General features: G+C 38.9%; 1 protein-coding gene across 5 annotated transcripts in view; it reads right to left on the bottom strand.

Annotated features, from left to right (window-relative positions):
- Positions 1-27,486, bottom strand: part of LOC411155 (teneurin-a) — a 658,614-nt gene that overhangs the window by 350,772 nt on the left and 280,356 nt on the right. For all 5 annotated transcript variants that reach the window (XM_006569977.3, XM_006569976.3, XM_006569975.3 and 2 more), the window contains exon 4: positions 24,075-24,320. In XM_006569977.3, the coding sequence (XP_006570040.2) occupies positions 24,075-24,309 (235 nt within the window). In that variant the 5' untranslated portion in view covers positions 24,310-24,320. The remainder of the gene's footprint in view (positions 1-24,074; positions 24,321-27,486) is intronic.

Below are 27,486 nucleotides of genomic sequence, written 5' to 3'. Positions count from 1 at the left end.
CTTTGCACCACTTTATATCAAAATTCAAAATAACAAGCCCACATGTTACGTGCATACATACTTATACTTGTTGTTAGTAAACACTTTCAAACATCTTCTAAGTACATTAAACGACATAACTCACTTTATCTCACTTTGTAAGTATTATTCATCAGAATTCAAAACAAACTTATATACGCTACCTATACACTTAAACTTATTATTAGTAAACAATTTCAAACATCTTTTTACAATTTCAAAATATTACTTTAACTTCTTCAAAATACTTAAAAAAAACATCCTAAAATATCATAACCAAAAACTTTTAAATTCGAACCTAATCTAAAATGAATCGCTGATTAATCTAAACATTCCAAAACATTAATTACTCATATTTAATCCCTCTCATTTCCCGACAATTTCACGAATTTCATGCTGGTCTTCTACATCTCAATCTCGCTCAAAATGCCCATTTCGGTCCGCTTCATCGCGACAACGTCCCCGCGAGATCAAAGATCGGAAGCGAATCCGGCGAAGAAGGCATCGTGGCCACGATATAAAGAGAGATACGGGCAAGATGGGCAGCCGCGATAGCTCGAGACGTCTGAGAAAGCGAGTAGCCGAGGGCCGAGGCAGCGGCGCTGATATTGCTCGCATTAAACTTTCATATTCAATCTTGCCACCCACCGGTTCGGCTCTTTCCCCCGTTCCCTTAGCCGGAAGGTCGAGAGCAAGCTCAGCCCCACATGTAATTGTGTTATGCCCTCTTCTCCCCCCTCCACTCCCCCTCTCTCCTTCCACCATTTCTCCAGCTCTCCTTTTCGCGAGCTTTCCGCTCTTCTTCTCACCGCTACCCCACCCCACGAGCGCCAGTGACGTTTCTTACGCCTCGTTCTCGCAATTTCGTTGGCCGCGTTTTCTATAGATTGGATTTTCTAATTTGCGCTCTCGCCCTGGCTTCCGGCTTTATACAGTGTACAAGCGAGAGTAGGTTTCGGGGCGGATGTTGAAACTTGTGTGAAATACGATTTCGCAAAAGTCGCAAAAGTGGAGAGGTTAGGATCGGGAGATGGTCGGTGATATTTTTGGATACGCGTATAAATTGCACAATGTTTCTAGGTTATGAATTTCTCGGTTATCTAGTCGTTTATATGATATTGGGTTAGTTAGGTGGATTTTCGCGGATATCGACTTTTATTTTTATCGGTAGATTGGCCGTTTTGGTAATATTGAAATTTTGAAACATCTCATTGGAAATATTTTTAACTTGTGAAACTCGGAATCTGTGAATCGTTACTTTCCTCGATTTAAATTAGATTGTATATAATTAATAATAGAATGAATAAAAAAAAGTACTATTCCAAAGAATATCACTCCAATGAAAATGTAACCTAATAATAAGCTTCACTGTTCAAGTTACATGATATATCTAAAAAAAAAAAAAGAACATCATACTTATGAAAATTCAAGTCCATTTTTTATGTGCTCGCCATCGCTAACGAGCACTCAACATACAGGGAAAAATGATAGCACCACTCGACACCATACTCCTATTTCTTCCTGCCCCCGCCATCAACCTTGTCCATGGTTATTCTTTATTCCACGGTATCACGTGTCGCGTATTGTCGAACGTGTAACGACGCGTGGTACGCGAGTCAGGTAATAAAATCGATAGCCTCGCCGGTCAGTTTTCCCGCTGTCGCTCACACTTCCGGTCAGAAAACTAAATCGGCCCCGTATTCGAGGCAGAAAAATAATAGTGTTGGAGCGTATTCATTCGGTAGGCCATGGCCAGTCCATAGAATCGCTTTGATACACGGTGGTGGCGCTCGCATCGCCATACCTTGTTTATTGTGTCGACCTGGCGTTGATTGGAAATATTGGTTCGTTGTTGTTTGCCGTTATTTCGGGCACGGAATATCTCAGAACAATGTCCATAGTGGCGCAACAAGCGCCACTATTTGCCTTTTATTTCCAACAACGATCTTGCGAGACTCTCAAAATCCGTCAATCATTCTGTCGTATTTACGGAGTCCTCGAAACAAATAGCAGAACCTTTTTGATTCGATGCGGTTCATAATATTACCGGTGGCTCGATTTATCGTCATATTTCGAGAGGAGTTCACTTCGTTCGATCCCCTTTCGTGGTGTCCCGTTCACGAAGGGGCAGACAATGTACCAAGAAGGATGAAAAATGAGCCGACTATTTTTCTTCGATTCCTTCCTTCGATTGGACATAATACGTTGCTGGAAACGATTAGGAAACGCTCCCTCTATATAGCTATATTTTATCGGTCGATAAAGTATTCATTATTTCGATATCGACGTGGTATTGACTCTACGGTAGGAAAGTAGATGTAATCTGATGTTCTTGGAGGTTATGTCTGATTTTATTGACAGGCTTAATGGATTTCCCGAATTATAATTGTCCATGTAATTGATTTCATTGCAACGATCATTGTATCGAAGCGAAAATGTATGAATATATTTCGAAATTGAATATTTTGAAAATCTATCATGAGATTATAATAATCGCTTAACTAATAATTGAAGCTAATTTGAAAATTTTGTATTCCAATATAGAAATAAAATAAAAAATATAATTGTAAGATTAAGATTGATTTTCCTTGTGCACTTTTTGAACAAGTTTTTAGTAGAATTTTCTGATCGCATAACATCCAATAAACGCTTTCTTTTAATTCTCACGAAGCACAACAATTTGCAACAATCCATTCGTTATTCTTAACACACATAGAACTTTTGCACATAAAGTTTAGCCTCTCTTGATACGCATAACCATCCAATAAACGTTCCTTTCACGTTGCTACGTACAGAAGACATCAATTTGCAACAATTCATTCAATATTCCAGCCGTATCCACGGTACGGAAGTTGTACACATCCTGCGAATCGGTGAAACGGAATTAGCGCGACGGGGGTTCCCCCGGGGGCGGCGAACTTTTCCAAGCAAGCTCGACGGAAAGCGAGCGTCCAAGGTGCATTCGATGACCGGGCGGCCGCGCTGTCATGGCAACGGTCCACCGCAAACAAAATCCACCCCCTCCGGGGGCCGCGACGGTCCTCGGCCACGGAAGGAATTCCCGTCGAGCTGAAGAAAGCCTTCCTCCCTTCCCCCCCCTCGCACTCGGTCAAAGACACGAGCCGCTGCGAATTCCGCTTCCGGCCACTGCCCGCCCCGGGATCAATCTTTGAGGGGCTTGTTCCAGGAAACTCGGGATCTCCTCGCTGAAAATTGTGGCCTCTAACCGCCGAGGAAAATTTACGAGCTGCGATTTAGGGACCGGTTCGGCAAGTGTTAAGATGTTAGGGGGGATGTTTCAAGTATTAAGTGTGGGAGGAGGGGGAGTGGTGGAGGGAGATTTGGTTGTCGTGAAGGGTGAGAAAGTGGTGGCGTTGGAAGTGTTGAATTGGAATTGTTACGTAATGGGTTAATCGAGGCAATTGTTTCTGATTTCTGCCGCAATTGTTCAAGATCGCGCATTTATTTATATATATTTTTTTTTATTTATCATCCTCGCGCTGTTTTTATATTGCTCCTTGAGAAATAATTACAAAATAGATTCTTTTTTTTTTGGATCAAACTTCGAGAAGTTTTTGATCCGAATTTATCATTAGAATAATTTTTTTTTATCCAAGCAGTTAATAAATTTACTTAGACTATTCATACGACTATTTCAAAACTTACAAAGTTAATAATTTCTTTTTTTTTTATATATTATCAGGTAAAACAGGAAAACATTGAATGGCCGAGCAATCGATACGAACGGACAAATGAAAATGAACGGTCCGATCTAATTGCGATCTACGATATCCGCGGCAGTCGACGAACTCCTCTAATTAGTTGCGAATAGTGTTACGTCCGAGAAGAATCCCTTCGATCGTGAAACCTGACGATTAATCTGGAACGTCGGTAATTTTATGCGTTTCGGCTAACGAACGTGGGGCATTCGACGAGGGTCGCGATGAAATATGACTGTCGGAAGATAAATTGGGGTTACGGCAAATTGCTGGCGCAATCCAAAACTTGCTTAACCGTGATCGGTCCTAGCCGATAAATATACAAATTAGCGATAAAGAGGTGGGTGGTCGATGGAAAGAATGGTCATCGAACTTTGGACCTCACGATTTTTCTCGAATCATCATTCGTTTCGTTTCTTTTTTTTTTTTTTCTTTTTTTTAATTATTCGTGATATAATTTATCGAGGCAAATTAGTCCCCTCCGTTCATTTGTATAACTTTTCCTCTTTGTCCTTTTATACAAAGCATATTTAATTGCCTGCAAAATTTCTAAAAAATTTCAATTCACGTTGTTCATAATTATGAGAAAAAAGGGGGTCGGTTAAAGAGGAAATAATAAAACGTTATATAGGTGCGACGCTGTGCGTCAAATATTGGCGCAAAACACTAAATAACAATTAAATACAACGTTACACGTTAATTGAACGCAAAAGGAAAGAGGGGGGGGGGGGGAAGTAAGAAAGAGCAAAAATAATTCAAGAGTAACAAGAGAGAGGCAAAGTAAAGATATTGATTATTTTTCAAATTTTTCAGAGATCGAGAGAAAGCTTCTTCCATCTTTCTAACTATACCTTGTTCAAAATAATTTCGACGAAACGAAATTATTTCGCGTATTTCCGTGAATGATCGACGATTTACAACGACTCGAGTAATAAATCAATCGGTGAAAATTCTCGCCCTCCCCTCCATAAGTTAAACACGAATCCCCGAAATTTGAATAGCATCGACGCGTTCGAGGCTGGCCTTTCCCTCTCATACCAGCCTAAATCAATATGAAGCTTTTACCCCGCGACGTAGGGGAGCCATCCAGAGCGGGACACAGAGCTCGTACGAGGGAATTTCTGCTCATCGAGTATCCTTACATATCGAAATTTAATATATATCGGGAGAGATGCTCATCTATATATACATATATAAGATTGCAATATCTGATAATGCATTCATACTTGCAAAAGGACGATTCTTATTCCTTTTCTTTATTAAACGAAAAAAAAAAAATTGGTGCAGAAATCAAAACTGTTGAAAAATTATCTCTTCGTGAGGAATGAAATTTGTATTTAGATGAAGAAAATCTTAGACGAACTTAATTTATTTAAATAACTTGGTAAATAAGCGAAATTTAAAGATAGAAAAAGAATTCTTCAGAAGAATAACAGTTTTTCCAATTCTGTTCCTCCCTTTTTCTTTATTATTCATTATTTTTATTAATTTTATTAATTATTAATATCGAGGAATATCATACAATGATAATGTGACACAGTACTTTAATAACAAATTGCGATATTCAACTTGAAATTCAACTTGCACAAATTTGCTCCTCTTATACAGGATCATCTTGTGAATGAATGAATGAAACCAGTGTTCTCTTTTCCCCCTTCCTCAGAAAATTAAAATCCGTGTATGAAAAAAGAAGAAAAAAAAACAATTCTCGAAATGACGCACGAAATAAAAAAAGAATAACATACGAAGAACAAAGACGCAAAATAGAGAGATATAGAAAAGGAAAACAATAAGCACAATCATCGAGCTGGAGGAAAAAAAAAAAAGAGAAATTACGCTTCATGAATGGCCACGGTTTAAAACGATATTCGTTTCATGGCCACGATCCGACGAGGATGGGGCAACGAACAGCGATTATTCGTGGCGTTCCTCGCGTAAAAATGAAAAAAAAAAAAAAGAAAAACCACCACGCATACGGAAAGCGTGCGCACATCGAGAAAAAAGACACTGTGCATCGTGCATGTCCTTGGAAAAATCGATTTCTTACCTCGAAGCCATCTCTCCTTCCAAGAAATGAATCCTTCCCTCCCTTTTCCACCTCCTTCATTCTCCTGTTCTTAATCAGTCGTTGGGCGAACGCGAACCCAACCAATCCCACCTCCCACTTTTCCTACCTCCTTCACGCACGAAAAGAAGAGACGGAGACAGAGAGATAAGGTCGGCGGTTACCGCGAGGCGGCGCACGATAAAGGTAGATGGGGAGGGGGTAAAAATACGCGTAAGAGGTTTGTAGAGCCGGGGCGCACAATGTGTCTTTTTACTAACTGTCATATGCATAGGGAACAACGGGGGCCGTCTACACAGAGGCCGCTATCGAAAAGCAATTTCCGAGACGTCAAATGGAATGGAATCGAGTCGGGCGGGGAAGGGGAAGGGGGAAGGAGGAGGAGGCAGGGAGGGAAGAAACTTTTGGTGACGTTTTCCGTTTGCCCGTGGTGGCTCTACGATCGAGATCACTTTCTCGAGAGTGCGAGAGTAAGGAGAGAGAGAGAGAGAGGGAGGGATAAAAAGAAGAGAGAAAAAAGGAGGAGGAGGAGGAGGAGAAGGAAGAGAAAATAGGAGAGAAGAGAGTGGGGAAGAGAAAGAAGGAGTAACGAGGAAGAAATAAGGGAGGAGCGGGGGAAGCCCGTATCTTCAACAGGTGAAAAGTGTCGTCCGTTGAAAAGGGCCACTCCTCGCTTCAACTCTCTCCTCTCCCCCCTCCTCCTTACCCGTTCGTCGCTCCTCTTCCTTCCGCTTCTTAAACCGAAAGAAGCTCTTTCGTGAAAGAAACCGGCGTCCATCGTTTGGGGAAAACGAGTCGCGCTCCGTCGCCGAGTCATAATAAGTCGATGCTGTTTGGATTCTTGATATATTTTTAAAAAAAAAAAAAAAAGAGATACGTGTATTATTTTGTCATTTTTTTTTTGTTCAAAATTGGATCTGTCGAAAGAGGAAATGTTATTTTTCAGGTGTTGCGTGGTTAATTAAATTAAAAAAAAATGTCTAAGGACGATAGACACGATGAAAATCGTGTCTAGGGAAATTATTCCTTGCGATTTCGTTCCACTACGAAGAATAAATTGATTAATCCTTCATTCGCGGAACGAATCGTTTTCGACTCGATATGAAATGGCAACAACAAATAAACGAGTTCGTTAAACGTATGGAAGATTTTTCATCTCCAATATTATACTCGTTCTCGAATAATCCGGAGGAAATATTTATTGTTCGATAAATCGGCAGAATTTGGCTCATCAAGTTGTGCAAATCATTCTAATTTCAATCTGTCATAAACCATTGAATTGCGTTTCAATTTTCGAAACATTGCCGGATCAAAAAGTTTGCAAAATCATCGCAGAGAAATTAGTTAATATTTCGAACAATCGCATCTTTGTATAAAAAAGAAAATTTAAATAAAAATATTCGAAAATATTCGCGTACTATTCGAAAAGGAGGGGAAAAAAGAAATAAATAAAAGAAACAACTGTACTATATCATCAAAGACGTCCAATTTGAGATATAACAAAGTTAACGCGAAATTCGAACGAAATTTATCTCTTCGTATCCGCGATTATCAGAGCGGATAGAATATCCGCGGGATTTCGACTAAAATAAACGCGTCTGTTGCATCGATTTTGCGGCGAAATAAAGCCACTATCGAAACGAAAGGGGGGGAGAAGGGGGAAAAGTCACACGCACGATTGAACCCGAGCCTTTAAAGTAGGGCATCGAACCGATGAAACTTCCTTTCATGGAAGACAAGAAACGCTCTGGACGTTTCCGTAATGACGTTTAATCGTATTTCGCGCGGGCAAAAGTTCCTAAAGATGGTGTTTTTTTTTCCTCCCCACTTAACGAATCTTACGAATCCTTTTCTCGTCAAGTGGCGCCACGGTCGGTCCACTTAACCTGAGAAAGATGGGAAGAGAAGTCTGTTTAATTTTGTAAGATAATCGCATGTTGATAATACGCAAAACAATGAAGATGAAAATGAAATATCAAACGTGAAAAGTGCTGATAATCTAACTTAATAAGAAAAGGAGGAGAAAATTTGTTTTAGTCCTAAAATAATTCTTACAGCAGAAAGAAGATAGAACGATCTGTCTTCCTCTCACTCTCATCATCATATCGATGATATACATCTATCTCGCTTCGCTTAACGCGAATTCAATTTAATTCAATTCAATTAATAAATAACTGAATAAATAAATCAATTGATATTTTTTTTTTTTTACAACAAATTTTGTTTCGATCTGTAAAATCGATCCTTTGATTTAATAAAATTAAGAGCTTGAATGAACGAGAATTAATGTAATAAAGATTTGATAAAAAAAAGATGATAAAAAAAAATGTTCAAGCTTTTAGATTGTTCTTATAAGGATACGATGGTGCAAAAAACCAATAGTGATGAGAATTAAATGTCAAATACGAAAGGTGGTTGCTGGTAGTGGCAATGTGTAATTTAAGGGGGAATGGGGATGGAATGGAGACTGAAAGGGAAAGTGCTACTTTGAACCCCTGGAGAGTCTTTCGTTGCTGTGATTAGGTTATATATGTTCGTGATGGAAGAACTAAGAAAAATTGCGTTGACTTTTGAATGAAGTGGTTTTTTTTTTTAGGTTAAGTGAGATCGTTCGAGAATTGATTTGATATTAACATATTAATATATTATATTATTTCCATACTTTATTTTTGTTCATTAATGAGTGCATCTATTGATTAAAAAGTTATATATTATAATTATTTATCGAAATTTTTAATTAATATTTAAATTTTTAATGTAGTATTGAAAAACTTTGTTTTCAGTTTAGTCTATTTTTTTTTCTTTTTTTTTTTTGCGCACGCGCTCTATTTCCTATTAACGTTTCGACGTCTATTACGAGGGAAATATTCTCGAAACATTTTGTTGTGTACGACTTGCAGTGCTATGTTCGAGATGTTTTAAATTAGTTTTACGTCACCACAGTGATTGCATAATTGTTACAAGCGTTTATGGAACTTACATTCAACAACGAATCTGCAACTTTGTCCAGCACTCTAATAAAAGACTCGATGATCGATCAAAAACAACAGCTTGTAACAGCGAAATTTGTTATTTAACTCTGTTGCATATTTTTAAAACGCCGTTTTAAAAAAAAAAAACTTTGCAAAAAATCGAATGCAAATCCTTGAAAAAATATGAATAAATCGTTTTAATTGAATGTATAATTAACGACGTTTATTTAACGAATCTATGGTATTTTTATTTCAGGAATTGCTGGAATCGATTTTATCGTCGAGTATAAACATAACAGGGGGAGAGGAAAAAAAAAAAAATGAAACGAAAAAGTAAGTAAATATCCTGGCTGCTAGCCAAAGCAATAAATCAGTTGTATTAAAATGAAAAATAGAATTTTTATTTTCTCTCCACCAGCTATTTTTAAGAACACATTAACATTATCCTTGTAAAACAAATAAAACGATCTTCGATTCTTCATATTATAATTATCATAACAATCTCACTTTCATCAATATAAAACAAATTAACTAGAAATAAATTTAAAATATTTTTAAAGAAAAAATTCGAGACAATTTAGTATAAAAAAAAAAAAAAAAAATAACAAAAATCCGAATCCAATAATCAACAACAACATACTTGTATAACTCGATTGCATTAAAAATTCAACAAAAAAAAAATCGAATCAAACGAAAAAAAAAACCATCATTTTTCAATCTCACCCGCAACGCGCAAACTCTACGGAAAAAAAAAAACAAACAAACAGAGAAAAAAAATCTTGAACATCACATGCAGTGAGGATAATTCGTGCGTTTCGTTGAAACGTTTCAATCCTCCTAACTTCCGTGCTAGCCGACGACGAGCTCGGGCCGCCAGAAAATATTTTAATGCATTATTCCGCGGAAGGGAAAACAAACGAGGGGAAAGGAGAAGATGAAAGAACAAAAGGAATGGACGGACGCGGCCGGCGAAAGGGAGGGAAATTGAAATTTCAGAGCTCTGTATTTTCCGCCAACACTCCCCCTCCCCTTCCCTCTCCTTCCCAACTCCTCTCCCTCCGCGTTGGATTTACGTTCGTTCACGATGCGAGGAGCCGCGTTATTTTCAAGCGTAATGAATGGCCGCTACACCTGTTACGGGGGCTATATTTCACGGACACGCCGCCACTGCAACTTCCCTCGTCATCGTCATCGATACCATGAATTAGTTATTGACGCGTTTCATTATTCGCGCGGCGACGATAGCACGGAAACCGCAGCATACCGTAGCTCGGGGGGGGGGAGAGGAGGAGGAGAAGAGAACTTTCCCTCCACGCGAGACTTTCTTTTATTTTATATTCCACGACTGTGGGTCGTTTCCTGAAGGGAAGACCAAGATTCGAGTCGATAGAATTGGTTACGGGGGGAGGAGGGGAGTGAAGGAGGGGGAGAGAAAAGGAAAATCGAAGGAAATGAAACGTGGAAACGTGTGCAGGAGCACGAGCTATAATTTATGGCGTATGCGGGATGGGATGAAAATAAATAAAGTACGGTAGAATGCCTTTGAGTGATAGGAATACACTGTCGATTGTTTATCATTTTCATTTTAAAATGGAATAGATGAAACATTAATCTCCGGTAATATGATATTGATAATATCGATACATTAAGCTTTCTGTTTACGTATTTAACCGTTTAATGATCTTTTAATCCCTTCCATTAACTTTTTTATAATAACTTATATATATTGGAAAGCGTCTCTGTTTATAATATTTTCAGTATGCATTAAGTTCTACGTTCACAGGAATAATATGTCGAGAGAAATAAACAACGACCAACCGTGACCAACTTTATGTACTATCGTCCACGAAAGATATTCTCGTGGAAATAAATTTCCGTATAAATACAGGACCCTTTCCTTAAGATACAACGACACAAGGCGCAATTAAAATAGTAATAACATATTCGAGGAAGCGGCGACGGAAAGAAGATTTAACACCGGGTTGCGAGCATGAAACAATCTCAGCCGCGCAGAGCGGGCAATGTATCAAACAGATTAGAAGATCTAAACCCGGCGCATTACTGGTCCGGAAACGGCCGGCTCGTAACGTATTTCAACGGGTTATCGTTTGGCGCGGAACACGGCCATGGCGGCGGTGAGATGTGCATTGTTAAACAGCGAACTCGGTAAATTCATTGTAACGAGGCGAATACTTCCGAGAGAACCGATTTCAAGTACTGAGGATTGATTTTGCCGTTTTACGCTTCGAAATCGAGCAAGTTAAAAGCTTCTTTCCAACTCCCAGAAAAAGTAGATATGATCTTAATATATACATTCATTAAATTCTTTGTATTTTATAATTTATGCTATGCTTTTTATCACAGCGAAATAATTTTCGTCGATGCTTAATTAAATGAATTCTAGAATTCGAACTATTGTCTAAATTACAATAGCTTATGTAATTATGCATTACATAATGTAAGAAAAACAAGAAATGAACTAGAATCGAGACATCTCACAGATTTTACCTAACCCCAATTCTTCTTCGTACCGCGCGAAACAACGCTTAAAAATTCGATAGAGATGCGTTCGTTGAATCGGTGGTACACGGCCAAGACACGAACCGTGAATAATTCCTTGTGCCAACCATTCATTTCTCGGCCGATATAAATTATTGCCGGGAACGCATTAATTTCCTTTGCGAATAATTAACAGCCTACCGGACAACGAAACCTTACTCGAGGGCCAGCAATGGTCAGTCTTAACCCCGCCCTCGCCAAAACGGCCGGTAACCTCGCGCACGGTCGACACCTGAAATATTAATCATGACTTACACGAGCCGCGGCCCGGATCACGGCTATTCTCTATCTGCATTATTAAGTGGGCTCGCGCACGAGCGTAGGCCCGATCGTGGCGCCGCGAAACGGATATGAATGGTACCACTTCGATGTTATTCCCAAGCGAGGTGAAAGTGCAACCGCGTGCGATTCCTGACTATGAAACTGATATTGCATCGATGAATAGGATCGATAGATTCGATTTGATTGTAGAGTTTTATTCGGAAAAATGTATGTGTGATGAAATCTGATAAAATTAGCCAATTCGTGGTGAAATTATTATTGAAATTGGACGAGAAAAATCTTGAAAAAGAATTCAAAGGAATAATAGGTTAGAAGAGTTTGAAAAGGAGACAATTAAAAATGTTTTATTTACAGTTAATGAGTCGATGAATGGACTGTAATAGTTTATTATTGAATATCACTTTGGTCTTCTTCAAAGTAACATTTTTCTTTACCACGTATATCAATATTAGTATTTTTAAAATTATTTTAAAAAAGACTTGTTATTAATATCATTAGAATATCTTTCTCATTAGGTGTCGAATTTTACCTAATGCCTAAAATTCTGAAATATGAGCGATGAAATGACTAGGTTCCCGTGTAATTCGCTCGAGTATTCTTCGTGTAACGAGGGCTGGTAAACGCCATCATCTTCTTTTCAAACATTACAGGCCAGCTGGCTCTCTGCACAGTAAAAACAACACTTCCGCCCTATTATTCCCAAGGGTGTGCATAGAAACATGAAGGTTCGTTAAACACAACGTGATTTATTGGTTTTTCGTTCGGATTTCCACGGCCCCTTGAGTGTTCTCGTTCCAGAAAGCCATATCGTATCCTTTTTCTCGTACGACTGGTATCGAGTAGTTTGTGATGTAAACGCTCGAATGCGCTGATGTTGCATGAAATAATCTCATAATCGTTTTTAAGCTCTTTCTTCGATAGATACAAAAATAATCGATATATTTCTTTCTTTAATGATCGTATTAATTAGACTCGATAATTCGTGATATTAGAAAAAAAAAACTCTTTTTAATAAGAAATCAAATTTCAGACAAATTTAATTTTCCCTTCTCCATTTCCCTCTAGTCCAATGATCCGTATTACTTATAGACAATCAAATACAAAGGTATAATAATTTTAACACATCCTATATGCAACACGCACAACTATCCGAGAGCTATTCAAATGTCAAAACGGTAACTGGGCTAGTAATCTGCACGCGATCGTGAATGTAGATTCGGCTGTAAGTGACAAACTGTCTCACGAATGATAAGGGATAGGGGATCGGCTAATATCCAAAGTTGTGCCACGATCGTTGTTCGATACGACGCGACACCGGCTATCAAGCAATAGATGCGAAACTACGCACAACAGTATCTAATATTTCCGAAGGACAAGAGTTATCGCCCCGCTCTAACAGGCGCGAATTCGAAACGGTGAAACACGCTCTGGATATTGGCAGAGTATTTTATCTTTAATTCATATTCCTTGTATCCAGCGCCGGAAATCCAAAGCCACATCTATTACCGTTATCGGTAACAGCTAACCTCTGTAGTGCTTTTACAGATCGAATACATTTGAATATATCGCTCTACACCAATGAACACGAATTTGTAATTTTGCAACAATAACACTTTTAAAATAAACACATTATAAAATCCCGGCCCCGGGGATATTTTTTAAACGGTTTCATCGCTTCCATCGCCTTCCATTAAAATCATTAGATCGATCGTGGGATCGATATATCTCCTTACAACGTTGAATTCGATTAATCATATACGTTAATCGACGCAATCTCCTCGAACGCCTAAAAGTTCCGCTCTCCACTCTTCAATTCAATCACCGCCATAGCGAAAAAGAAGGAAAAACAACAACGCCGCCGAGACAGCGAGGGGGAGAGCGCCATCTACCTCGAACTAAATATTTTAAGCGCACGATCCATTAGATCGGCCAGCGTAATGGCTGGCAAAGTATTAAATCCGTTCGACGGGAGAAACAAAGTTAGCCTCGAGGGTTGCGGACGATCGCGACGATGGTGGCCGATGGTGGGGGGAGGGAGGGAGAGGCATGACGAGGAAGGAAAGGCCTTCGTCTCGCCTCAAATTCTGCCGAGGCGCGGCGGCCGCAGATGACAGCAAACTGCTAATAGGAGGCAAGTTTTAAATGCGTGTAACGTAATAACGCGTGCATTAGGCGACTACTATGGCGTCGGCGGCGTCTGCGGCGGCGACAACGATAGCGGAGCCATTCTCCGTAAGGGGTAGTTTGCCTGACAACTCGATTACACGATACCGGCCCGGCTGAGTGGCAAGTGGTGATATATGGCGCGCGTATACACACAGCGCCCTCTGCCTCTCTCTTTTTCTCACACACACTCTATCTCTCTCTTTCTCTCTCTCTCGAGTCACTTAAAATAATGAGAAAACCTCGGTGTATCGGCTTCTCGCTTGTTTTCACTTTTTCCCTTTCTCTCTCTTTCTCTCTCTTTCTTCTCTTCTCTTTCTCTCCGTCTGGATCTCTTATTGCAACGACCTCTACAACAGATTCTCGTGGACGTCCATGTTGTTGTTGCCACGTCCCCGATCACTCTAACCGCGGCGAGTAATTATCAAGGTGAGGATGCTTTTTAATCTTAATGGGGGAATCGAGAAAGCAATGGAGAACGGGTCATCGTTGTATAATAGATTCATCCAGGGGTATTGGAATGGGCGGTGGGATTAGGTCGAGTTCTGTTTTATGATGGGTCAATGTTATTAGAGCCCAGGTATGGAGCTTAACTCCCCTCCCCATTGGGCTTTGAGAGCGTGGAGTGAGGATGATAGCGTTATGTTGAGGATTGGATGTTGCTGTTCTGTTAAAACTCTCCTGAAGTAAATTTCATCGTATTGATTTTTTTTAGAGATATATTTGTTAAAGTTAGAAAAAAAGTATGAAATATATTTCTTTTTCAATATTAGATTATTAAATTTAATCAAATTCGTTTGAAAATTTAACGATTTAACCATGAAAAGTAATTTTTTAAAGTTTGTTTGACGGAATAACAACTCGATAAAATGGCTTCATTAATCGTGATAAATGTAAATTATTTTGAAATAAAATCAAGAATCATCTCGTTCGAGATGTTGAATTAAATAGATAATACAAATTAACGTAAATCCAACAATTCTATAAAGACTTTTGTGCATTGGAATATTTATATAATGATATGCTAATGTTATTGTCCACTATAGCAAAAAGAAGTACATATTGTACAAAGATTGTATCTAATTAACCAATCTTGTTAATTCGCATTAACATTAAAATGACAAAACCTGAATCCATTTGCTTTCACTTATGGTCAAAATTTTCGTACTTGGTTTAAAAATATTTTTCTATTTGTATACATATTAACATATACAATAATTGTTTGTCAATGCGAAGATATTCTTTCAATATTATTAAATAAATTTTAATTGAAAATAATAATATACGGGAATAAAATATTTTATAAATTTAAAAATATTAAATAAAGATAGTTAAAAACATGATGTAATATTAAAAGAAAAAGTAAAAACACTCTAGATGTTGCAAGATATCAGCTTTTACGATATCGAAAAAACAAGTAATAAATCAGTATAAATCTTGTTCACTATAAAAAAGTCCATCAAATCACTTCAATCTCGACCGCCAGTCCAGTATATGTATATTTACATAACCTGAATCATGTGAAAAAGTTAGTTCCGATAAAGGCCGCCAGAAGTCACCAGGATCCCGTTTGATTTCAAGCCGGTGGTATGGAAAACGGTTTAATTACTCGACAGCAATAATAAAGCCGGAGAAATATCGTCTATCCCCCTTTTGGATCAAGGAGCAACGTTTCCTCGTTAGGGGTAACCTTACCTCCGGGATGTTTATTCTGCCGATGAGAAGCCGCATCTACGTAAAACGAGAATGATATTTACGTGGAGGTCGGTATGTAGGAGACGGAACGAGCTTTATGATCAAGCTGCGCCTCGACGGAAGGAAGGGCGGGCTTGCCACGGGAAACGGGAGATGCGTATCCAGTTCGTAATTTGTGTGTAGCCAGTAATTTCGTTCTTGCGCCGATTGCGATGCCTGTTGCTTTATAACTGCGAAACTCTGCGTTTACCGGCCAATTCGTGATTATGAACGATTAATCGAGAAATTGAGTGTAATTGATTGCACAAATTGCAAATGATGCGTGACAATGGATTTATTGAATTTTACTGAAAGCATCGAATAAAGCGGTGTATTTTTTTTATAACGATTACGATACATTATCTCTCTTATAATAATCTGCTTATCAATTCGAGAAAATAACTTCTTTGCACGTTATTTTTCGTAAATGATGCGTGATAATGGTTTCATTGATTTTCACTGATAAAACAAAGGGACGAATAAAACAGTGTACATATTATTCTTCTTCCATTGCTCTATTATTTTCTCGTGTAAAGCCGAATCGTCGTTTCAGAAAATCATCCATTCGATCTCGTAGAGGGCGTCTACGTCGCGACCCGATATTAACGACCGGCATTATCCAGCGACGTAGACGTTTTATTTCCACTTGACCGCCGATATATTCCGCCAAACTGCCTGCAAATGCCAGCGCTTCGTAAGCATCCAATGAAATCGCGCGATCCTTCGTTCGTTACAAGCAATAACAATCGTGTCTGTCCGTTCACCCGCGATTCGTTGAATCCTGAAAACGTATTGCTGCTCCCCCATTGAATGACGAGTCACCATCGTTTCGATAATAGATTCGAGCGTCACGTAAGGAAACCCATGGCAAGGATTTAAGCCGAGAATTTATTGGCGAGCATGTGTACAAGTACACGTGTACGCGCAAGACTGGACCGTGTTGCGGTGGCGCCTGGTGCGCGATATAGCCGACAGAGGGAACTGTAGCAACGCTTATGTTTGTTGCGTAGGCCTAACTTGCGCGCCATTCATCTTCCATTTATGTCATGCGAATATTAGCGTGGTCCTTTGATGCAGCTCTCGCATACCGCCAACTAGTCCCGCGCTATACATTACATCGCAGATTGCTGTGCAAGGTTGTCTCTTTGTGCGCGTTGCATTCTTTGAAAATATTCTAACCTAAAGTTTGGATGGATATGCATTCTACGCATCAACCAATTCAGCTTATTACATATCTCATTACCCAGGTATTCTTGATGATCAAAGAATTTTGTAATTAAAAAAAATTTCTAAAATCTTCCTGGACGATCGGGTATTAAATGACGTCGATAATATTGGATACTGATATAAAGAGTTAAAAGAAAAATGAACTATTTGTATTAATCTTAATTGAATATCAACGCTCAGCACATTGCTCGCCGCTGGATCAAAGCGTTATTCGAAAATTTCAAAGACACGTCAAAAGTGACGTATCTCGGTTGAGGATTAATAGTTTTTTACGCCATGAATCAATATCGTATCGATACATATACGTCTGTTTGCACGATAATCGATAAACTTTTCGAATCACGAGCAAAACGGATGGCATCGATAAACGTACACTCGGTATATCTCCCAAGGAGAGGACACGAGATTATTCGAGCGTCTGTCGACAGGTCCGTCTGAAGACGGATACACGCGCCGGTCGATAAGATTTATCAGAGTTTTCTTGTTACGCGGCGGAGCAGCCGGGTCCGACAGAAATTCGATCCGGTGCATTTTAATGAACCGGTTCGCTGGCAATAGAGTGATTTAAATGGATCGACCGTCTGTAACACAATTATTCAAGAGATCGGCCGAGGAGAGAGGCTCTCTGTAATTTGACGTTCAAAGCGATTCCCAGACACGTGAATTTCGATCGCGCGATCAGACGTCCTTAAATTATTCATCCCTCCTGAGACTCGTGGCGCTCGTGTCTTTCTTCCGCCCGTCATCTTTCTCGCTCTAATTTCTCGAACCTCGACGAAAGAATAAGTGGAAACGGCCGTCTTTTCCTCTTTCTTTTTTTTTTTTCCTTTTTTTTTTCCTCTCTCCTCTCTGCGCAACGAAACTTTTGTATTACCTTGTAACAAGCATTGGCCTTTGGAACTTTGGCCATCTAATTTCGTGCGTTAGCCTCTTCCGCCTCTCTGACCACCGAATATACGTTGTTAAGTATAACCCTGAGTTATGGACCTCGCAACTTTTTCTTTGAAAATAGAAATAGCAACGCTAGCTTGTTAGAGATGAATATACATTCTGAAAATACGCGTATACTAATTTCCATTTGTCAAATAATTAATCGCAATGATTTTTTTTTCAATTTGTTATTAATTCGCTAAACATTTGCTAATTATAAATTTATTAAACTATTGATGATTAATTATATTTTCTAATATTGTATTCGTAAATTTTTTTTTAATTCGTTCTTCCATCTGATTATAAAATTTAAAAAATAAACAAGTTTAATTGTTTCCACAGAAATAACAAGTTTCAAAGTATTATTTTCTGTCATACAATTATCGATGAATAATTAAAATAATTCTTCAAAAAGAAAGAAAAAAAACATTTGAAATATCAGTTTCAAGCATTTTGAAACGATGTTACACGATCGGTCCACGCTTTTTCAAATTATTCTCGATTCACGTCGATCGAAATAGCGTAAAAAGTATTCCGTGAAAAAGGAAACCGCGCACTTTAATTCCTAAGTCCCGATCATTTGCATGTATCGCGGTAATATATTTCACGAAGTCGGAAACCTTCTGGCGGGCCCATTAAAAATTTATTCTCGGCTTAACAGCGTTTCCCAAGAATCCGCAAGAACGTGCCCAAGCCTGCGCGACTCCGTAATGCGTTGCAAGCCGAAAATACTCGGTGGCGAGACGGAAAAATCGGGATCCCACCACTGTCTTGATTCACCGCCGCTCAAGTGTCTTCGACTCACATTCGCCATCCCTCTTTTATCGCTTCTCCATGTTCCATTATTTCACGCCGATACTTTTTAAATTCTATCGTTATATTCTACCGTGAAAATAATGCGGTAATAATTGCTTGTCAAAAAAATTCGCGATACTCATCATCCCTGTGAAATTATAAAATTTATAAAACGTACGAATTGAAATTTCCTTTCCCGCAATTTTGCAACGAACTTTCAACATGATCACTCGAGATGAAAGACGAATAAAAAATTTACAAATATTTTCGAAAAAGAGAATTTAACATTTGTTAAAAGAAAACGTTGAATTACTTCAGAATAATTTAAATTATTGAATAAAATTAGGATAAAAAACGATAACAAAGAAGACAATTATTATCTTGTTCGAAATTTTTCTTTAAAGGAATAAAATTTTCTCTTTTTTTTTTACCAAATCAAATTTCTTCTTGCTTCATTTTTTACGAGTCTTCGTATCTTTTTGTTGCACATGGTGAGGGGGGAAGAGGGCGAGCGAACGGCAATAATTAACGCAGCAAGTTCCACCCGTGATTCACCATTGTAGCTATATCTGACCGCATCAAATTAATAGTCCGCGGCGTCTATGCAAACGCGACACGGAAAATCAACACTTACAATGCCGCGGGAAGCTATACATTATCCGACGCGTTATCGGTGTGCGCGCGCGCGCGCGCGGAGGTCAATATTTTCCATAGGAAAAGCGGCGAAGCGTGATGTGGCGAACCATAGACTCTGTGTGTGCGCGCGCGCGCGCGTGTGTGTGTAACGAGTTGACAGTGTGTAATGTTCCAAGTGGGCATGATTCTGGACATTGATATCCGCACTCCTCGGCCAAATAGTTGAACATCTTTCGGTAAAAATGGAATAGACTTTTTTCAAGGCATATGAAGAATCTTGGAATCTCAAGATTTATTTTATTTAAATTGTAAATCGGTTGTACTCGTGCATGCACAAATATAACTGAATATAAATTTCATGATCATAATCATATCGCTCAAAGTCAATATTTTTAATCCCTCTGCAATATTAATTTTTATATATTTGTTACACGTAAAGGGAGGATCGAAGAAATAAAATTTAACCCCGTTGCTATCTATATTTTAATATTTAAGTTGCGTCGATTATACTTGTCGCACAAAGATTAATAAATATAAATTTATAATTATAATCATATTTTAAAGGCGTATCACTCAAAGTCAATAATAATTTGTTATATATAGAGAAAGAATTCAAGAAATAAAATTCAACCTTTAAATATTAACTGTCACAATCTACTCTAGTGAGGGTTTAAATTGCCTCGAGAATATATATAGCCAACTGATTAAAAAACATAAATATAAATGATATAATCGTATTTTAAAGACACATCATTCAATACTTTTAATTTTTATAATTTATCGTATATGATAGGAAGGATCGTTTAATTTTTCTTTTTCTTTTTATTCAAATACGAAAAAAAAAAAGAAAATGGCAATTCAAGAAAGATTGGAGGACAATATAAAGCAGCCCTTAATGCGGCGACCATATAAATCCAGCATGGCCCAATATTATTAAAGCATCACTCTCACTCCAACACCTTTACTCTATCACTCTCATTCTCTCCTATAAAAGGAGAGAGATCGTAAAAGGTGTTCCGATCCCGTGATATAAGAAACGGAACGTGCGACAATGCAAGGTTTTACGAACGCCGGCTTCTTCCGTAACAGGCCTGTCAATCGTTCGTAACACGACCCGCTACTCACGCCTTCGCGGAACGTAACGGTGATACCTAATAAAGTGTCGCCGGATTATTTTTCACCGAAGGGCACTCCTGTATGGAACCTGTGAATTGACATCGCCCCATTAATGCAACATAATCCTTCGTCCACTCCGCCGACACGGACGGTTGTCTACGTATGAAGAGGGCCGACGCGGTGAAAAAGTGGCGGATCCGAGATCAGCCGTTGCACACTAGCGCCGCCATAAACTCGAAGGAGGCGACGTTGATATCGAAAAGTAAAACCGAATTTCACCCTAGACGACTTCACGAATATCCGATTACTGAAAAAGAAGGATTCATTTTCGTCCTTATCTATATTTAAAAAAAAAAAAAAAAATAGATCTTAAGATTCAATCGGATTCCAATATTATTAACAATAAGTATTCTATTTGGATTTTATCGTTTAACTTTTATTCGACGATGAATAATAAATAAATAATATTCTTATAAGAGTACTTTTAATAATGTTTATAAGATGCATTTACTCGAATTTTTTCCTCCCTCCTTTCTTGCTTCTCACGTCTAAGATTTTACTTATTATGCCGCGGTCTTTTAAGGACGCCATACTCGAAACTTGTGCTCGTTGTGAATTTTCGTACGATCCGTGCGCCGTCCCACGTTTCACGACGCGAAATCGATCGCGTTCCCGCGATCCATAGCGCTCATCAATTATCGTTGCCGGTACTCGAGACCGGCAACGCAGCCGGTCGGGAGGTTAATTAACCGCGTGATTCCAAGGCGGCGCGGCGTCTGCAGTGCGGCAATCAAGCGTGGCCTCCCAACAACCGCCGTTTCTACCATCACCATCGAACGCGTTTCATGCGCGTTGTATCGAGTAACGCGCACGTCATATATCGATCCAGGGCCAAACGTGCATCTACGTGCACGGCCGATCGTCGGACGAGGAGACCAACTATCGTTGCACGAAAATTCGTAATTTTGAGAAATTATCAGTCTCAGATGAATCACCGATTTTCTTATGTATATAAATTCGTATCTTCCATATTAACATTATAGTTTAGAAAGAAAGAAAAGGTAGAGTCTTTCTATACATTAATTATAGTTTAAAAAAGAAAAATATAGAATCAGATAGACTCTTGCCCATCTAGAATTTCAAATATTGATTTCTTATTTTCTAGTATTACACGCGCGAGGGAAGAGATATTATAGGCCAAACAGTTCGGGATACTTCGCGACCGACAGAGGTCGTTCTCTTTAGATACGCTCCAAGTGCAGTCACGTGACACTGTTGCCGCGACGAATCGAGGCGGGAGACGAGTCGAGTCGTGTCGAGGGAAGGAGGGGGGGGAGGGATGAGGAGAGGAAATGGGAGAATAGGGGGATGAAAATGGGGGATGAACATCGACGAGGGGTAGAGGCTGGAACGATATATCGGGGCCGAGAGGGAGCGGTAATCGGCAGCAAGTGAATTGGAACAAATGCAGACAGACATGAGGCGGGCTACTGGCTCGCTTGATACCGCGAAACCAAGAAATATAGTATAAACCTAGTGCACCGGTATTAATTGAGTTCCTCTCCCCTTCCATCTTCCTCGACTATTTTGTCCGGCTTCAAGACGGAACGAATCGATGAAATCGTTTCTGGGAGAGGGAGAAACAAGAAGTCGCGGGAGGGAAGTGGATCCAAGATGTAGTTTTATGTTGCTTAAAAGTAAGGTAAGATTGTTGGTTGGATACTTGGGAGGAATTAAGAGGAGTAAGGAAAGATCAGTTTTGTCGAATTCGAATGTAATTTGAATAATTTTGGATTTAAAAAAGAAAAGAAAAAAAAAAGAAATTTTAAGATACAAGTACATAGTGACGAAACAGTTTCGAATCAGAAATGTTAGAATTGTACGACACGTTCATATTATGTATGGGGAGAGGGAGGTATGCAAAGATTATACCATGGCGGATATGTAGGGTATGAATTTGTAGATTTAATCGGGATAACTGGTCGTATCCGAGGCCAAATAATGGCCGTGAAAGCGGAACGCGTGATATTAAACTATTATTTGCGTAAGTAGTAATCCAAATAAGCAGTCAATGATAATGCAGTTGTGCGGAGCCTGATATTTATACGATGTACCGCAAACGAGTCGCGTAATCGTAGGGTACACCTGATATACAAACGAATGAAGCAAATAAAGGCGACCGATATACTATTATATCCAAGATGGAAAAAAGGCTTTAAAAAGTTTGCAAGTATAAATACGTAATGTGAATAAATACAAAATCTTCGAGCGATTCGAAATCTCATCTTCAAGATTTTCCAAGCGATAATTCAATTTTTATATACATCTTACAACCCACCTCTGAACTCTGAACCTTATATTTAATTACGATACATAAGAATCAAAAAGAGTCAAAAAAATTTTATTAATCGAAGTAATAATAATAATAAAAAGAAACGTTGTATTTTTAAAATTTTGTTTACTCTAAGTCCGCCACGCGGCGCTGCGATCGCCCACTCTCGACGATCTGGGATTTCGCCTTCGAACTTAATATCCGGCCGCGCTCGTAGACGACGCGAGGAAGTAAAACTAATTTCGTAAATCCTTTAATCTACGCGTTTGCCGGGGAGTCGAAGGAAGATTATAGAAGCGGCAAGAAATGAGGGATGAGGATCGAGGGGGTAGACGGGTGAACCGAATGGTCGAGAGCGTGGTTCGCGCCTGTTTGATGGAATATGATGAACGAGCCACCCTGAACTTTATTATTGGCAGCAGCAGATCGAGTCGAAAGAAACAAAAAAAATAAAAAAATAAAAAAAATAAAAAAAGTTGCCGTCAGTCAGCCGGTGTGTATCGTTAAGCTGCGTCCAGAACGAATTTTTCTCTTTCTCTCTCTCTCTCTCTCTCTCTCTCTCGTTCTCTCTATCACTCTCTCCCTCCCTCCCTCTCTCCCTCTTTGTTCATTCGACAGGCCATTACTCGATGATCGCGCCTGTTCGCGCGGATATTTCCCTGCGCCCGTTCGTTTCACGCTGCCGATTTAATTGTTGCAATTGAAAGTTCATAGGTTGCTCATTAAGTCGCTCGTTAAAGTTCGTTTGAATCCGGGTGGAAGACTGGCCGAACGAAGGGCCATCCAATCAGGGCTGCGCCTTAGAAGTCGAATCGTTACGTTAATTTCTTTTGTCTAGGAGGCAGGGGAGAGATCGATGAGATCGGTGCTTCCGCTTAATGAAGATCACGGTTGTAGCTCGCGTTGTGTAGCCCTCTTCTTTTTTTTTTTCTTATTGCAATCGTGAGTTGCGAACGATTTGTTTTTGTTGTTGTTGTTATTGTTGCTGCAATTTTTGCTAAGAATGTCACGCGCAATTTGATATAGATTTCTTTTTTAGTATAAAACGTTTAATTTGATAACTTTTTGTAATAGTTTATAGTTTATTAAAATCGCTAACTTCTTTACTTAAATTTCTTGATGTATCTAGTTATGAAATTAAAAAAAGAAAAAATAATAGCAATTATTAATCGTTCCAAATCCTTTCAAAATTCCCGATTTCAATAAACAATCAATCAAAAGTAGCATGGAAAATTTAAAAAGACGAAGCCGACAAGGCTAGAACTAATATTCCATGACGGACAAAATCAATCACCGCGACGGTAATACTTTTCCCTGTTCCCACCCTGAAAATCCGCAGTCCCTTCGATAAATTACCAATTCCCACCCCCAATACGTTCCTAACTCCCATCAAACACCGTTCCTTCCCCTTCTCCCTCAAACACGTGGCCCGTGATACCGGCCACCTACGGTCCGCGAAACTTTTCCCCAGGCCGGCGCCAAGGCTCTCGATCAAGGCATTAAACATCAATTATATCATCACTCACTTCCATACTGTTGCGCCAAGAGGGAGGCGAAGACCTGGCCCGGGCTGCGAGCGCCTCTACCGGCGGACGAAACAGACGCGGCGCCAACGGCGTGACGGGAATTCTCCTCGTCGTCGCTGCTCGATTGAGCACTGGGCCCGTAACCGCGCCTCTCTCTCCATTCTAGGGACCGTTGACGGCGCAGCCCACGGCCCCCGTTCCCGTGACCGCGGCCCAGCGTGCCCTCGCCGTCCATCACTGCAGCATCTGCAAATGTAATTTTTTTTTTGTCTTCAAATTTGTGACGTACAAAATGTGATATTTTATTTATGGAAAAAATATTTTTAGGACACAGTGTCGTAAAAGAAAGAAGAACTGGAAACAAGTATTAGAGTATTAATTTAAGATATGTGTGTTTAGATCGAGAGTGGAAAAGTATTGGGTGAAGTAGAAAATTTAGCTTTTTGAACGGAATGAGCACTAGTAAGGCAATAGCGCGTATCGTCTGTCTTGTTCATTCCGGGCGATTCTGAGTTGAAATTTCATAGTCCAAAGAGCACCGAATGATCTTAAGGCGGTCGATCAAGCCAGCTGGATCGTACCCCGAAGCATCAATCAGCTGTCTCCGTAATCAAGGGAGAGCTACTCGCTGTGAGGACGTCTCCATGGGAATTTCGAGAGGTATCCACCACTCAATTATCCGATCCCGTACACATTCAAGCTGCTATCGATTTCGGGATACCTGTTCTCCGTACAGATGAGATTGAGTAAGTAATTAAATATTCTCGCCAGAGAATGGAATACTTTTTCCTTTTTTATCGAAGAACGTTAAATGACAAATCCCACTTTCTATTTTACATCGCATTAATAAACATAGAAATTTCGATGATGGTAAAAGAATGTTAGTAAAAGAATAGTTTTGAATAGATATAATAAACACGTAAACATGAAAGAAAGAAATTCACACGCACAGATAGGAAAACGGGGTCCACACGCACGGATTGAAAAACGGGGTTCACACGCACGGATTGAAAAACGGGGTTCACACGCACGGATTGAAAAACGGGGTCTACACGCACGAACAAATTATTCTGCAATATCTTAAAGTAGAGAAATTTCATATGTAGGTCAAAAGCAATCCAATATTCAAGGATTGGATCATTATTTTTATTCTTATTACTTAATTTCACTAGTTCTCGGCAACTTCGAGGTAATTACCAACTTCTCGTAACAATGGACAGGCCAAATATTGAAGAAAAAATTTCGCGCAACAACGTATCCGCCAGGAAGGTTACATCGGGAAGGTTTTTACACGGCCCAGAAATCATCGGCTGCCACGTTCGTTTCAATTTCAAACGCTCCGGGTCAACATCTCTATGGAAGAGCAAATAAATATTCAGGTTCCGGGGGAACGCTGAAAACCACTTGAACCACGTCGATTTCAACGGCGGCGGGAGGATGGGCGAACGAGAGGCAGCGGTGCGAGAACGAGTTGGCCTCGAAATTAAGAGCAACTAAAAATTCCGCCGTTAGTCGAAAGTTTATAAAAAAAAAAAAAAAATAAAAAAAAAAAATGTGAACGTGATACTGCCAACGTTCTGTGCCGTTAGGCCATGAAATATTATGTACAGGATGACACGATCATTTTTGATAACTTTGAATGGGATATTGTGTATCTGTTATTCTGGATCTGTCCGAATTGTTTATTTACAAAAAACGAGCCAAAAAATAAAAATGTCTAAAAAACTTCTAAACATTTCATCGTCGAATATTTCATTGCACTATTATTTTATACTGATCTCATTTAAAAAAAAAAAAAAAAAAAAAACGTACAATTAAAACGCGCTTTTATATTCTGGAGAAAAAAATAGTAAATAAATAATAATTCATCCTGTATATGTAAAAAAAAATGTTGAACATTGTGTCAAATTTTGATAATAATTAATAACATGTATTGCCATGTTTGAAAAATAATATAACAATAATAAGAAGACCATTAATTTGGAAAGTATTTTGCATATCCTGTCTGTTGCATACCATCAAACGTTACTTTAAATAAATTTAAATGCCAGGGATAAGCCGTCCCCTGAAAACACGTTCTTATGCATCGCCGGCCACATCTAACAGCCACTTTTCTCACTTGCCTGAATGCCTGGCTAAAAGGTCGCATCCTCTACAGACAAGAGGGTGCTTTACGATGTTTTGTTTCACCGACCCTTCAGACTACTCCTTCTTCGCTCGCGTGCAAGCCCGCCCAGAAAGTGGTGGTGGACTTGTCAAACCGTAAGTGAATTGGAAAACTATCGAATTAATGAATTCTATTCCTTCTTCCTTTTATCAGAAACATATTTTATTCAACTTGCGAGACAGTGAAATTTCGAAAAACTCTGTATTTCCTTTATTTGAACTTTTAGAGAGTTAAGAGAATCCTACTTGACTTAAGAGAATCCTAAGAAGTAATATTTAACGAAATTGATAAATTAATCGAAATTTATTACCCGTGATTTTTAAAGATTTTAAATAAGAAAATTTGAATTTATTTCAATTTCAAAATAATTCTGTTTGAGCTGGAAAGAAAGAAACGATGTCGATTCTGCATGATGTCGCGAATAAAACGCTTTATGATGCATTTACGATCACTGTCCTTCCACCGTTCGTTTCACATATTAAGAATAGTACCTAACCTTTTAATAGAACACTTTCATAAGGAGCCATAAACGCGGACTACTCAACCGTAGGCCACTCTTATTGCTATAACTTATAACACGTGGCATTAACGGTCGATAATATGACAGTCTTGTACAATATAAAAACTTTTACGCGGAACTCCTGTCGCGGAGTTGCTGACTATATACCTGATGCCGTGTATCCTTTCCACGATGTAAAACTTTAGGCTTTGTATATAAAGAAAAAGAGGGACCATCCGTTCTTTTATGAAACGGTCCACATAATGTCTCTTTTTAACTACTTCCCCATTCTTTGCTCGAATATTTCCTCGAAAGAGGTTATCTCGCAAGGGCATCTATTTGATAGATCTTGCTTTTAGGATCATCTTTTCGCTATCCGTATCGTAAGAAAATATTTTTGATCCGATAAAAAAAGTTGAAGAACGTTAATCATTCTCGAAATGGAGATTTTATTAATTTTTTAATACGTAAAATTATATATTTTTAAAATTTTTTTTTACAAAATAGTTGGTAAATATATTTATTCAGTGATTTGCGCATACTCCATACCAAGATTAATAATTAGTTTAAACGTTATAAGAAAAAAAAATAAGAAGAAACAACTAACGCCATCGACATTCGTCAAAGACGAACGAACTCTACATAATGCATGTCTGTGCTAACTTATAAGAGGTACGCGAGATTGTCGTTAAGAAAGTATCGAAAAAGTTTTGGTTGACCCGTTGTCGACAACTTCTTGGCAATAA

The sequence above is a fragment of the Apis mellifera genome, linkage group LG6 (genome assembly GCF_003254395.2).
Source record: "Apis mellifera strain DH4 linkage group LG6, Amel_HAv3.1, whole genome shotgun sequence".
Taxonomy (NCBI): Eukaryota; Metazoa; Arthropoda; class Insecta; order Hymenoptera; family Apidae; genus Apis; species Apis mellifera.
Note: the sequence above shows the minus strand (reverse complement) of the source record. Positions and strands in the feature narration are given on the sequence as shown.